The following is a 16,130-nucleotide window of genomic DNA, read 5'->3' as shown; positions in this document are numbered from 1 at the left end:
CCACTGACTCCCTGTAACCTGAAATGACAAATGATCTTATGACTCCATAAAAGTAGAAAATTTTTCCATTTTACTATACATACATATTTTGTTTCCTGTGTTTACACATGTATGTCTGTTTGTCTGTTCACAGAAACTTTAACCTTGCCCATATTTTAGTTTTAAGTGGATTGGGCTATACACATGGCTTCCACATTTCATAGGTAAATTTCTTTTGGCAAAACCTTTTAATGGGTACCACCAATTTTGACCTCTTGATCTCTTGACCTTGGAGTTTGACCCACTTTTACACAAAAATACCTTAAACTTGGCCTAATTTAAGTTTTGAACAGTTGGTGCCAGGACTTTCATGCTTAACATGTGTAATCATTGTGAACTTTCAACAGGTATAAATATTTTTGACCTTGACCCTAGAGTTGAATCCAATTTAACCTTGGCAATGACTTTTGAACAGGTGAGGAAGTACTAGGAATTTCTCTCTTATTTTACATGTGTATTCCTTGTGACAAGACTTTCCCTTTGATACCAACAATTTTAACCCTTTGACCTTGACCTTGGAGTTTGACTTACATTTGAGAAACTTCAAGCTTTGCCAAAAGCTGCCATAACAGTTGCTGTCACAACAAACAAACAAATTACTAAAAAAAAAAAAAACACAGTATACATGTACATATCTTATATTCAACAGATATACTTCTGGTCATATCTCAAGTTCTCCCTTGAATCAGACATGGTGATATAAATATTTTGAAAATAATTATTGTAAGAGTTGAAAAGGTTGTGCATCTTAAAATATACTAAGCTCTGCGGATGAATTAGATATACCAGTTTAGCTTTATTTTGCTACCCAAAGCACCTTGATTAACTATTTACAAGCATACTGTTTTCTGAAATGTACTGTTTTCTGTCGTCCATCTGTTTTTCTGCAAACTTTTCACATTCTTAACTTCTGAATTAAGAACCACTGAGCCAATTTCAACCAATTTACATGTAAATATGCAGGGGACTTTTTCCAACATAAATCTTCTTCTCAAGAACAGCAAGGACATTTATTGTCCCCCATTTTCGCTAAAGGTAGGACACATTAAATCTTATTTGTTTATCAGTCTATCCATCTGTCACAATAAATTTAACCTTGGTCATCATGGTCATATATTTTAAATGAGAAGAGACAGGACTTTTATATTAAACATGTGTATTAGTATTTAATGGGACAATACCATTCTAAATATACTATGATTTTTATTACCCATGACCTTGAAGTTTGACCTACTGTCATGAACAAATTCATTGTTTTAAATTGATCATTTTGAAAGATAAATGAAAGAGAATTCATATTACCTGTGATAAGACCTTTCCAAATGTATCATGACTTTTTGACTCTGTGACCTTGACCTTGAAGTTCAACTTACTTTTCAATAATGTTGTATTTCTTTTTGATTGAGAAGAGATACGACTTTCACATTTCAAGTGTACATTACCCATAACAAGATGTTTCCAAATATGCTATGATTTTTACGGCTTGACCTTGATGTTTTACCAAAATTTCAAAAGAGTGAACTCTCCCAAAAGAGGATTAGGCCACTGTGTAAAATGAAATAGGAGTTTAGGGAAGACGGGCTTTTTGCATAAAAAACATCATTTTTCCACCCCTATTTGACACCCCGGGGCAAAATCAAAATTCCAAAACCTTACGACACGTCTACATGACCCAACCAACCATCTCCAAAAAAAAAGGTTAGGCTGCTGAATAAAATGTAAGAGGAGTTCAGGGAAGAAAGGGCTCTTTGCATAAAAAACATCATTTTTCGACCCCCATTTGACCCCCCGAGGCAAAATTTAAATCCCGAAACCTTACTACACATCTACATGACCCCACCAACCATCTCCCAAAAATGATTAGGCTGCTTAATAAAATGTAAGAGGAGTTCAGGGAAGACGGGGCTTTTTGCATAAAAAACGTCATTTTTCGACCCCCATTTGACCCCCCGGGGCAAAATCTAAATTCTGAAACCTTACTGCACATCTTCTTGACACCACCAACCATCTCCCAAAAGATGATTAGGCTGCTGAGTAAAATGTAGAAGGAGTTCCGGGAAGACGGGGCTTGTAGCATAAAAAACGTCATTTTTCGACCCCTCTTTGACCCCCCGGGGCAAAATCTAAATTCTGAAACCTTGCTGCACATCTGCTTGACACCACCAACCATCTCCCAAAAGATGATTAGGCTGCTGCGTAAAATGTAGAAGGAGTTCAGGGAAGACGGGGCTTTTAGCATAAAAAAACTCATTTTCCGACCCCCATTTGACCCCCCGGGGCAAAATCAAAATTTTGAACCCTTACTGCACATCTACATGACCCAACCAACCATCTCCCAAAAGATGATTAGGCTGCTGAGTTGAATGTAAGAGGAGTTTGGGGAAGAAGGAGCTTTTAGCATAAAAAACGTCATTTTTCAACACCCATTTGACCCCCCACGACAAAATCAAAATTCCAAAACCTAACTGCACATCTACATGACATCACCAACCATCTCCCAAAAGATGATTAGGCTGCTGAATAAAATGTAAGAGGAGTTCAGGGAAGACGGGGCTTTTTGCATAAAAAACGTTATATTTCGACCCCCATTTGACCCCCCGGGGCAAAATCAAAATTCCGAAACCTTACTGCACATCTCCATGACACCACCAACCATCTCTCAAAAGATGATTAGGCTGCTGAATAAAATGTAAGAGGAGTTTGGGGAAGACGGGGCTTTTTGCATAAAAAACGTCATTTTTCGACCCCCATTTGATCCCCTGGGGCAAAATCAAAATTCGGAAACCTTACTGCACATTTACATGGCACCACCAACCATCTCCTAAAAGAAGATTAGGCTGCTGAGTAAAATGTAGAAGGAGTTCAGGGAAGACGGGGCTTTGAGCATAAAAAACGTTATATTTCGACCCCCATTTGACCCCCCGGGGCAAAATCAAAATTCTGAAACCTTACTGCACATCTACATGACACCCCCAACCATCTCCCAAAAGATGATTGAGCTACTGTGAAAAATGTAGGAGGAGTTCAGGGAAGAAAAGTGTGACAGACGGACGGACGGACGGACATGAGTAACAACAATATACCCTTTAGAAAGTGCGGGTATAATAACCATTGTTCATTGATAATACTTGTTCGATATTCTAAAATTTCAAGTAGATGGTCACAGCAAGTGTTTCGTCGTTTTCTTATAAGATGTTAGACAAATTCTGCCTCATATTAAAACAAAAATACAAATGGGTTTGCTAATAACAGGGTACAATTAGTACCCAATGGAATTCCAATAGATTGTTGGAAGACCAAACAACGAGTTCGATAAAAACATTTTTATATAATATTACCATAGAATTTTATATAACACATTTTAAACGTAGCTATTTTATATTTTAACTGTTAAAATTTAGAAATGTGACAATATTTGACCAGTTCAAATTTCCTTAAATAAAAAACAATGTGACACTATCCATTTACCAATTACAGAAATAATATCTATGAGCTTAATGCATCGTAAAAATGTTTATATAAGTAAATTTAAGTTACAACTGGGAGATAGCATACGACGAAGCACGGGCGTTGACCCTCTGGGGAATATGGTGTCAATTCCGGTGAATATGATGTGTTACATATTATGAACCATTCACATTTGTAAAGATAATATAGATTATATTGATACTTTTGAAAGGTATATAATAATGTTTATAATAACAACAAAAAATGATAAAAAAGTAATCTTTCTCTCACGTTGTTTCAATCATATCACCAAAAATTTGATGTCCCGACACTCTTGTCGACCGAGTACAGAATTCATTTTTTGTGTTGGCGAGTGGGATACATTTCAGAATCATACTTCTTTCATAAATCCAGTAATACTTCATATTTTGTGGAAATCTTTTCAATAAATAGTTTTAGGACGAAAACATTTTCCACATATTTTTAACTACATGGTAAGTGCGAAAGGCTATTAAACTATTTTTTCACAATTGAATATTTCACCACAATTTATTAACTCGTGGAAAGAATTCAAATTCAAAGAAACTATCTGCAGATCTTCTGGGTTTTTTTTCTTGGAAAGCAGCTTCTTAGAATTTTAATTTAATCTTTGTCATAAAATGAACTAAAATATGTTTGTTTTAATGTTCGTTCGACCTCTGTCAATATGATTAAGTATTTCAGATAACTGCCATTTATCAGATTCAACATTTTTTAAAACTTAATTGTTTAAAAAGCTTCCCATGCAAGTTATAAATTGAATAATTGGTGGATGAAAACTTCCCACCTAACTCCTAATAATATTGTGCAAAAATATTAGGAATTAAAGACGGTAGACCAATACAAACACATTCCAACCAATGTTGTGGTGAGACGTTTTATGACCTTTTGCTTTCCTAGAACTATATAAGACACAAAATCTTGGTTGGAAACATGATTGCCTCTTCACAGAGTCGGATAGCAGGTTAGTGCAATTTGAAATTTCAAGATGGGGAAAGACATTTAAAAGTTTATCAATAGAGTTTATTCCTTTACCTTACCAAATGAGTAGGTAACAAATGTTGAAAGATTAGTTTATGCAAATTGAAAAGGCTTGAAGATCTTTACAGAATAATCCTTGAATCTTAATTTTAGGAATGCAAAAATTCACCAAGAGATTTAAGACAAAAGTATTGGAATTATGATTAACCAAAACGGGATGTTACTTATCGTCTTTATATACAGTCGACTTCTGAGAAAGACTTTCAACATTTTTCTTTTTTAAATTTGTTGCGAACCTATTTATAAATGGTACCAAGATTTTTTTCAAAATCATGATAATGTTTTTACAGTCAAAATGAACGTCTTGATTGTGTTAGCCTTTGTTTTGGTTTCCTGTAATGCGGGTTACGATTCAATAAGAACACGCAAATACGACGATGGGGGAGATGGTGGAGTATATGGAGTAGCTTTAGGAGTAAGAGGAGGAGTAGGAGGACAAGTACTAGGAGGAGCAGTAAGAGGACAAGCACTAGGAGGAAGATTGGGAGGACAAGTACTAGGAGCAGGAGTAAGAGGAGGACAAGTACTAGGAGCAGGAGTAAGAGGAGGACAAGTACAAGGAGGAGGAGTAAGAGGAGGACAAGTACAAGGAGGAGGAAGAGTAGGAGTTGGTTCAGGAGGAGGAGTAGGAGAATATTTCTTTCCAGGTACCTGTAATTTTTTCTCTCTTAAGAACTATAAGTGAAAAATGTATGTACGGAACAAGCATTTATTAAAATTTTCCAGTTGTGCTCATAGTTCAAATTTGAATATGTTCCAGAATGAAAGAAAATATTACAAGATATATCAGTGATTAGGATCTCATGTTTTCTTGAGATATAAACAGATTTGAAAATATATCAAATTTATAGGTAGCATATTTAATGTTATTTATAAAGTACTAATTAAAATCCCACTCAAGCGCAGGGGAATTTTTTTCACTGATGCAAAATTTATTCAAAAAAATGTCTTATAGATAAAGCTGACAGTTGGCTTCTGGCATGAAGATACTAGTAATTTTGGCTTATGACATGAAGAAATACTTAAAATGTCAACATAAGTTTAGGAAACGACAGAAGTTGATATTAGCATTCATATTTTTTTTTACTTTTTAAAGTATCACTTTGATTAGCGTTTTCTATTTACGTCACAAAAAGCAACTTAATTTTAATATCTGGTGTACTATGTCATACATAGTGTACTGTGGGTACACATTTAAAAACATTTTATCTTCACTTGTAAATATTTTTTTTTTCATGTCTCCTGTACTTTACTTTAACTTTTTATACTACGTGTATTCTGTTTTAATTGTATTTTGGTAAAAAGATGCACAATTGCAGATTTATTGTACTTTTGGCATTTTTGAGAACAATTTAGATTTTCAGTCCATATATCTACAGGCCTAAACGGTATATAGGTCATTCATACAAAAGACTACAATTAAAATGTATTTACTATAGCACACACGTTTAAAATCTATATTTTCTTTAAGCAAATTTTTTACTTCATACAAAAATTAACTTCCAGTTCGTTGCCATAAGGATTTCAGTTGTAAATATGTACATTTTTATTATTCATAAGTCATACCGTTATCAATTGATTGATCACTAGTTTCATGATCCTGACTTCTCTTGTTTTTTTGACCGGGTTCTATGCCATCTGACTTTCTAGAACCTTCAATCAAGAGTGAGATCGGATATGAACGGGAAGGTTTTGCTCATTTTTTAAATCAGTAATCAGAACTTCATGCATGTAAACAACCTAACTTGAAACTCAGATAAAAAATAATGAATAATTATTCGGGCATTTTTTCGGTGCAAATATTGTGATAAATTTAGCACTTTTTAAAATCATTAATAAAAAAAAGGCTCAGTTATGATTTCTTTTCCTGTAGATGATTCGTATGGTCCTGTAGGCGGTTCATTTAGTCCTGTAGGTGGTTCATTTGGCCCTCTACGCGGTTCATTTGGTCCTGTAGGAGGTTCATTTGGTCCTGGAGGCGGTTCAGGTGCAGCAAGTCCTCAGCTTCCAGAATATCCTCGAGGCACCTCCAGGAAAAGATATTGAATATGTGCTCCTCATTTCTCATCTTTGACAAATTAAAAAATATCTGTTGCAAATAGATTATTCTCTGTTTTATTTTATGCTATTTTCTTTATATGATTTAAAGCAATTTAAGCTGCATTTAAGAGATTTTTATTTTCCTGTCAAAACATGCTAATATGATAACTTTGTGTATAGTTAAAAACCTTGATGATCATTTTGACTCAAAAAAGTATTATAAATTGTTTTAGAAAAAAAGATTTCTTTACAATAAAATGTATAGTATCATGTAGGAAATCATAATTACACAGGACGAAAATAATCAAATTCTGCTTCAATCAAAACTTAAAAAGAGCTCTTCCATTGAAAATATGAACAACAAATGCTTACGAACATTCTCTTTTCCTTTAATTGAAATACTTTATTTCAATTTTCCAAATTCCGACATAGAAGAAATTCCGACATAGAAGGTGTAGCTTTTATTGCTTAAAAGGTGCTAAGACACAGATTTTGATTTCATATTTTTCATATTTTCTGTATAATTTCATGACATATATGTTGCTATATTTTTTTATGCGAAAATATAATCAAAATCTTTTTTTTTTTGAAAGGTTTTAAAATTCGAATTACTTGGTGCAGTTGATAGACACGCCCTTGCTCTTTCACAAATTTCAACTTCATCCTTCCTACTTAAGAAAAGTAGCAATTTTGTTGTGTACTAATAAAAAAAAATACCGTATAAGTAGAAATTTTAGCGAGACGCAAATTTAGCGACTTGTCCACAAAAACCGGTATTTAATTTTTAGTGAGATGTTATTTTAGCGATTTTAAAAGACGCTGTTACAAATAAAGCGCAATTAATTTTAGTAATATTCAATTTTAGCGATATTGGCACTCTCGCTAATAATGCAAAATTAAATCCTCGCTTAAGATTCTGCTTATACGGTATTAAAACAAAAATCCTGAAATGTCAGAGTAGAAATGTAGAAATTAATATCCTCTCACCAGTATTGTCAGTCCGTGCTCAATGGTGAGTTCAGACTTGAACAATCAATTGAACACATCTGTTGAAACGTAAACATTAACAACAGCAGAGCTCGTGCCCTGTACACAAACGCAGTTTACGGTTCACGGGTGCATTCAATTTGTTAAACTCTGTAAACAAGTACACAACACCAAGCAAGGGCTAACATAATCTAAGTGAGTGGGTTTTTCTTTCGCACAATTTTACTCTGAAATTTTCTAGATTATAGATGTAATATCATTCATTCATACCATATTATTCATTAATACACAACAGAATTTTCTTAAATATAATGGATGAAATTTCAATTTTTGAAAGTGCGAGAATGTGTTAATCAAAAAATTCAGTTAGAAGGCATACTTCACTTTTAGATTCACGCAGAATATCTTCAATTTATCCTTGTCTTTCACTTGTGCCAGTCAAATATAAACACGATTGACAAATTCTTAGTCTGTGAGTCTGTCTATGGACGTGAAAGGGGGGCGTTTCACATATAATCTTTCGCTATTGCTTGAATATGTGCATACTGTTCTGTACGATTTGAAGATTCTTTCTAGAATAAATGCACATCATTTGGTTAAATTTTTCGATATCACTTGAAAGAAGAAAATAATATGAATAATATTTTCAGTAACAAACATCTGGTACAGAAACATAAAATGTCAAGTTGATGGTCAAAGCAAGTGTTTCGTGGTTTTCACGAATAAGATTTTGGACATATTCTGCTTCATATGAGAATATTTGACCAGTTCAAATTTCCTTTAATAACAAAAAACAATGTGACTTATCAATTATAGAAATAATATCTTATAAGCTTAATGTATTGCATAAAGGAAGAAAAAGAAAGAAAAAAGTTTATATTAGTAATTTACTTTTAGATTTCGGTAACAACTTGGAGATATCATTCGACGCTGCACGGGAGCTGACCCTCTGGAGAATATGATCTCAATTCCGGTGAATACGAAGTGTTACATATTATGAACCATTTACATTTGTATAGATAATATAGATTAAATTGAGACTTTGAAAGGTATGTGATGCTTTTAATAACAGAAAAAAAACATAGTAAAATAGTTGTCTTGTCTCTCACGTTATTTCAATCATATCAACAAAAATTTGACCGACCACAGAATTTATTTTTTGTGTTGGCAAGTGGGATACTTTACACAATCATACTTTCTTTCATAAATCCAGTAATAGTTCATATTTTGTGCAAATCTTTTCAATAAACAATTTTAGGACAAAAACATTTTCCACGTATCTTTAACTACATGGTAAGTGAGAAAGGCTATTAAATTATTTTTTCACAATTAAAAATATATAATTTATTTTCATTTTTTTTTTTGTTGATAACAAAACAAAATCTGTTCGGTGCATCATCTTGAAATCAAAATTACATTCCACCACAATTTATTAACTCGTGGAAAGAATTCTGATTGAAGAAATTATCTTCAGATCTTCTAGGTTTTTTTTCTTGGAATGCAGCTTCTTAGAATTTGAATTTAATCTTAGTCATGAAAATGAACTATAAAATGTATTTGTTTTAATGTTCTTTCAACCTCTGTCAATATGATTTAGTATTTCAGATCACTACCTTTTATCAGATTCAACATTTTTTAAAATCTTAATTGTTTAAAAAGATTCCCATGCAAGTTATAAATTGAATAATTAGTGGATAAAAACTTCCAATTCAATGCCTTATAATATTGGACAAAAATATTAGGAATAAAATACGGTGGACCAATACAAACACATTCCAACCAATGTTGCGGTGAGACTTTGTGACCTTTTGCTTTCTTAGAACTATATAAGACATAAAATCTTGGTTGGAAGGATGATTGGCTCTTCACAGAATCGGATAGCAGGTAAGTGCAGTTTGAAATTTCAAAATGGGGAAAAATATTTAAAAGAATCAATAGAGTTTATTCCTTTACCTTTCCGAATGAGTAGGTAGTAAATGTTGAAAGATTTGTTTATGCAAATTGAAAAGGGCTTAAGGATCTTTATAGAATTATCCCTGAATCTTAATTTAAGAAATTCATAAATTCACCGAGAGATTTAAGACAAAAGTATTGACATTTTGATTAACAAAAACGGTATATTGCTTGACGTTACTTAAAAGATAACCACGTTCAAGCATTGTGCAAAAATTACATAGGAATCGCGTCATTCACGTTTTTTCTTTTCGTTTAAATTCACTTTTTAACGTCTTTAAATACGGTCGACTTCTGAGAAAGGATTTCAACATTTTTCTTTTTAAAATTTGTTGCGAACCTATTTAAAAGGTACCAAGATTTTCAAAATCAGGATAATGTATTTACAGTCAAAATGAACGCCTTGATATTGGAGTTTTATGAAGAGACTTACGTTTAAAATTGACGACTGACTTTTACAATTTTAACATAGACAAACTCCAATCACTAAAATGTAAAAGTCAGCTTTGAAATGTAAATGTAAGTCTCTTTAAAAAAAACTCCTGTGTTAGCCTCTGTTCTGGTTTCCTGTAATGCGGGTTTCTTTTCAATAAGAACAAGCAATTACGATGATGAGGGAGATGGCGGAGTATATGGAGTAGGTTTAGGAGTAAGAGCAGGAATAGGAGGACAAGTACTTGGAAGAGGAGTAGGAAGACAAGTACTAGGAGGAGGAGTAAGAGGAGAACAAGTACTAGGAGGAGGAGTAAGAGGAGGACAAGCACAAGGAGGAGGAGTAAGAGGAAGACAAGTACAAGGAGGAGGAGTAAGAGGAGGACAAGTACTAGGAGGAGGAGTAAGAGGAGGACAAGTACTAGGAGGAGGAGTAAGTGAAGGACAAGTACTAGGAGGAAGAGTAATAGGGGGACAAGTACAAGGAGGAGTAAGAGGAGGAAAAATACAAGGAGGAGTATGAGTTGGTTCAGGAGGAGGAGTAGGAGTATATTTCTTTTCAGGTACCTGTCATTTTTTTCTCTCTTAAGAACGATAAGATAAAAATGTATGCACGAGGCAAGCATTTATTAAATATTTTCAATTGTGCTAATAGTTCTAATGTGAATATGTTCAAGAATGAAAGAAAATATAACAAGATATATCAGTGACTAAGGTCTTATTCATTCATGAGATACAAACAGATTTGTGAATATAACAAATGAATGTTATTTATAAAGTACTAATTAAAATCCCACATAGTGCAGGGGAATTTTTTTTCACTGACTAAATATTTATTTCAAAAAAAAATCTGATAATTAAAGCAAAGAGTTGGCTTATGGTATGAAGATAATTTTGGCTTGTGACATGAAGAAATACTTAAAATGTCAGCATAAGTTTAGGAAACGAAAGTAGGAACAGAAGTTGATATACGCATTCATATTTTTTTACTTTTTAAAGTGTCAATTTGATAATCGTTTTCTTCTTACTTCATAAAAAACAACTTAATTTTGATAACTGGTGTACTGTCACAATTGCAGATTTATTATACTATGACATTTTTTAAGAACAATTAAGCTTTTCAGTCCATATAGCTACAGGCTTAAAGGGTATATAGGTCTTTAATACAAAAGACTACAATTAATATGTATTTACTAAAGCACCCACGTTTAAAATCTATATTTTTTCTTTAAGCAAGATTTTTTCTTCATACAAAAATTTGTATTTTTATTATTCACAAGTCACAATCAATTGATTGACCGACAGTTTCATCCCAGCAGGCACACAACGTTTTTAAACGTTGAATATTTGTTGAAGTTGGGTTTCGACGTTGATAAATGTAGATACAATATTGATTCAACGTTGACTTTTCCACGTTGAAAATATAACGTTGATTCAACATTGAATTCAAATTGAGTTGAATTGCCAACATGGATTCCACGTCGGATCTTCGCTGAGCGGTCCAATCCTATTTTTCGCTGATAGATAATTCGGACCTTTTGTAACATGGTTTTGTTACATGATTAATTTATAAAAAGAATTTTAAGGTTCCTTAAAATACTGTATGTATATTGATAATGTATTTCTTTCTCAAATGCTGGAGTTATCGCTCTTGCGATACACTTCAGCTTAATAGCATCTCCTTTTATGGTAAGCTATGTGAGTGCTGATAGATAGAACCAATAGAATCGTTTCGCGGGAAACTGAAGGTGCGTTCCTTTCGAGATAGCGTGGCTCGTCACTTTCTTTCAGGACGCCGGACAATTAACTCACTGGAAAATTTTCTAAGAATTTTATTCGATTTTAAGCGGTAAGATCAATTTTACTTTGTATTTATTCATGGATTCTTACAAAATACTTATTTTGGGTCACTCTATCGTTCGTCGCTTCCATCAATTACTTAGAAGTGAAGCTAACGATAGATATAATGACGATTCCGGCCTCCAAGAGACACACAAAATATTTTTAGAGGTGTTGGAGGCCGCACAATATCAGGCATTCTCCGCGAGGATGCGACTTTCATTGAACGGGTGAAACCGTATAAAATAATCTTTCTGATTGGAGGTAATGATGTCCGAGGTGTCAGTTCCCCCGAAGAAATCGCGGGGAATTTAGAATCCACTGTCTCGGTACTCCATGGTAGATTTGGAGTTTCCCAAATTCACGTGTGCAAATTATTGCCACGTTTTAATCAAGCATTGAATTACAACGGTATCGTAGACGAAGTGGATGCTCTGCTGAAGTCCTCTCTTCAAGAGTTCAAATTCGCTTCTTTCTTGGATCACAATGACCTTTTCCCATCGCCAAATCTCAAGGCATGCAGCCATAAATTTCTTCAAGACGGCGTCCACCTGAATAAGCAGGGTAATGTACATCTATATCGGAGCTTGCGTGGTCTTATTTTATCAAGAATGCGATGAATGTGTTGATAGTGAAAATTCCATTCGTTTCATAAACAGTTTGTTCAAAAGTTACAAAATATATATAAAATAAGAAATAAATAAATAACTTTTAAAAAAAAGAAAATTATAATGATGTTAGGATTCTCGAGGTTTTCCTTCAAATAAATGTTTTCAAGAAAAAAAAAAATTAAAGCCCCTGAGATGTTCAAGTTCATTTTGTATATTGTGACTAAAATCACAAAGATTTACTTTTATTTCTCTGAGAAGACTTAAAAATTATATATAAATAAACATATCATAATTAACATATGCCTCTTGGAGGCACATCTCACTGCACTAGAATCAAATTGAATTGTGGATTATTCTTGACGCCCTTTTCGAGGCTCATTTTATTGCTCTTTATTTACTAAAATCATGTGGCAATTTTTTTTCCGGGATAAATTTTTATTTTACGCCTCTCTGAGTCTCATCTCATTGCACGAGAAATAACACAATTTACTTGTGTTTTTCTGAGATGTATTTTTATTTAACGCCTCCCCGAGGCTCATCTCATTGCACGGGAATTAACACAATTTACTTGTGTTTTCCTGAGATGTATTTTTATTTTACGCCTCCCCGAGGCTCATCTCATTGCACGGAATTAATTACACTGTAGCACTATTCACTTGTTTTATTATTGGGATACATTAATTTACGCCTCCCCCGAGGCATATTTCATTGCAATTAAAAACCCTTGTATACTGTTCTTGCAGGATCATTTGACTATATCATAATAATATGAATTACTTGCTTGTTCCTGTGAATTGATCTGTTATGCCTTCAGAGTAATCAGTTCATTGTGGTTTAGGATAATATATTAGTTACAGATCAACATTCCGGAATTTTAAGGCTTGCTCATTTCATTTGCCGGTTTATGGTCACCGGATGTTTACATATTTACCCTTCTATTTATAGTGGTCAAGAGAAAGGAACTATATACACTAACTAATGGCATTTTATTTGTGTTTCAGTAAGCTATCCACCAATTATAATCATGCCACCTAAGAGAAAATCAGCCAAAGCTAGAGCAGTACCAATCCCTGTCTCCCAACACAGCAAAAGACGACGGGTACATGGATCAAATACGGCGACAGCTACTGTAACACCTCTATCCCCTGACGACCTGGAAACGATCACAAGACAAGTTACGCAGCGGGTCAGTGCGACAATAAGAGAGGAGTTGACAACACTCATTAGCAACGTGACCAGCAGCACAACAGCCAATAGTCAGGGGAGTATTAGTGATAATACTGTGGGGGCTCCCGTCAATAATAATCCAAACCTAACTAATTCTGTTAATTGTGGGCAAGATTCGACTGCTGCATGTGCACCCAATGACCAAGTTCAACAGTCGATTGAAGCCTTGGTCATTAACCATACTGAAAAAAAATGGCAGGTAAGAGTCCCAGTGATTTTATCAGTACGGCAGTTCCAATAGATGCAAGGGTGTCTGATCAACTAAAGTCCAAAACTTGGTCAAACCAGTATGTTGACTTCTTAAAACTGCTGTCTAAGGACAAACAAAAGAAAGGTAAGTTTTCTCTACAAGTGGAAGATGGTGACAGTCCCGGTAAGTTGACAATCCACCAGGTGGACAACGATTCATTAAATGATACATCTGTCTCTTCCATGCATGACTCACAGGATGAAATCTAATCATTCAGTCGACTTAAAGGTTACTGAATGGGAACGGAATGGTGATGGAATGATCACTGATAAAGATCTTTTCCATAACAATTCCGTTACAATTCAGTGACCATTTATTCAACTGAATGGCACGTGCATTTCAGTGACCCTTCAGCCACATTTCAGTGACCCTTCAGTCATACTTCAGTTACCATTCAGCCATAGTTCAGTTACCATTTAGCCATATTTCAGTGACCCTTCAGCCATATTTCAGTGACCTTTCAGCCGCATTTAAGTGACCTTTCAGCCATACTTCAGTAACCATTCAGCCATATTTCAGTGACCTTTCAGCCGTATTTCAGTTAGCATTCAGTCATATTTCAGTGACCTTTCAGCCTTATTTCACTGACCTTTCAGCTATATTTCAGTGACCCTTCGGCCATATTTCAGTTAGCATTCAGCCATATTTCAGTGACCTTTCAGCCATGTTTCAGTTAGCATTCAGCCATATTTCAGTGACCCTTCAGCCATATTTCAGTGACCTTTCAGCCATGTTTCAGTTAGCATTCAGCCATATTTCAGTGACCTTTCAGCTATATTTCAGTTACCCTTCAGCCATATCTCAGTTAGCATTCAGCTATATTTCATTGCACTTTTCAGCCAAGTTTCAGTGACCTTTCAGCCATATTTCAGTTACCATTCAGCTTTATTTCAGTGTCCTTTTAGCCATATTTCAGTTACCATTCAGCTTTATGTCAGTGACCTTTCAGACATATTTCAGTGACCTTTCATCTATATTTCAGTGACCATTCAACCATATTTCAGTTACCATTCAGCTTTATTTCAGTGACCTTCTAGCCACATTTTAGTTAGTAGTTACACATATTTCAATGACCTTTAAACAATATCCTAGTCATCATCAAGAGAATTTCCATAACAAATATAAAAACTTAATAAAGTAATAAAAAAATTTTTTAATGTGAAAACATTTTGAAAATAAATAACAAAATGGCCACAATCATATGAAAATATTGATTGTTCTTGACACAAAATATTATGCATTTTTTTTTCTCAACAAAACTCAAGCAATACAAACTTCTCTTCGATGAAGCATGGAACAGATTTTCAACAATTTATTGCATGAAATATCAAGATCAACAAGCCAAATTGGCAAAGCATTTAGAAGCTGTCAGGGAAATAGCAGATGCAAGGGTAATTGGAAAGATTATGATAGGGACTTTTGAACACTAGTCGCCCAGGGACAAGTTGCCTGGGGGGGGATGTCCACATGGAGTTGTATGTCAACGCCAGACTGACAACAAGCCAGACAACAAAACTAAGTAAAGGTAGTAAGGACGTACAGTATAAATCATTTCCCAAAGGTGCCTGCTTCCAATATCATTCAGGTAAACACTGTCAGGCTGGAATGTCCTGTCGTTTTCAGCATAGATGCTATAACTGTTCCCGGGCTCACCCATTTGTTCACTGCACAAAACCAACTAAGCACCCTTTTCGTGTCATGCAAAAATACCAAAACCAAACAAGCAATACAAATAAACAAATCTACCCAAACAAAAACAAACTCATCTTCCAAACAAGGGCCCTACTCCAATCAAGGCAAATAGACTTGCTCACTGGTTATCTGATTATGATGAATATGAAACTAAATATTTAAGTGATTGTTTTGCAAATGGGTTTTATTTAGGATTCGAAGGAGAATTTCCGGGGATATAATCTAAGAATTTGAATTCTGCACTCGCAAAACCTGAAATCATTAATCAAAAAATACAAAAAGAAATTGTGGCATACAATTATCACCATTAAGTTTAGTGGAAAAGAAAGATCCAGGGGAATATAGAATGATTCATCACTTATCATATCCAGATAACTATTCAATTAATAATGGCATATATACCACCTGATGAGTCATTTGTTCAATACTCATCTATTTTAGATGCTATTCAGTTTATAAAACAATGTGGGGAAGGTGCATTCTGCTGTAAACAGATATTAAGTCAGCATTTCGAATAATTAGCCTACACCATA

The 16,130-nt window shown here is 34.2% G+C and overlaps 2 protein-coding genes across 2 annotated transcripts; both read left to right on the top strand.

Annotated features, from left to right (window-relative positions):
* Window positions 1–4,861: 4,861 nt before the first annotated feature.
* Window positions 4,862–6,612, top strand: LOC134281850 (uncharacterized). Its single transcript, XM_062764287.1, has 2 exons — window positions 4,862–5,213; window positions 6,440–6,612. The coding sequence occupies exons 1-2, from the start codon at window positions 4,862–4,864 to the stop codon at window positions 6,610–6,612; spliced, it is 525 nt and encodes a 174-aa protein (XP_062620271.1).
* Window positions 6,613–9,446: 2,834 nt separating this feature from the next.
* On the top strand, window positions 9,447–10,501 carry LOC134281849 (acanthoscurrin-2-like). The gene is made up of 2 exons (XM_062764286.1): window positions 9,447–9,477; window positions 10,098–10,501. The coding sequence occupies exons 1-2, from the start codon at window positions 9,447–9,449 to the stop codon at window positions 10,499–10,501; spliced, it is 435 nt and encodes a 144-aa protein (XP_062620270.1).
* Window positions 10,502–16,130: the final 5,629 nt, after the last annotated feature.

This window comes from Saccostrea cucullata, unplaced genomic scaffold (assembly GCF_032062105.1).
Source record: "Saccostrea cucullata isolate Sc308-1 unplaced genomic scaffold, CSIRO_AGI_Scuc_v1 ctg897, whole genome shotgun sequence".
In the NCBI taxonomy this organism is placed as follows: Eukaryota; Metazoa; Mollusca; class Bivalvia; order Ostreida; family Ostreidae; genus Saccostrea; species Saccostrea cuccullata.
This window is presented reverse-complemented; position numbering and strand designations above follow the sequence as displayed.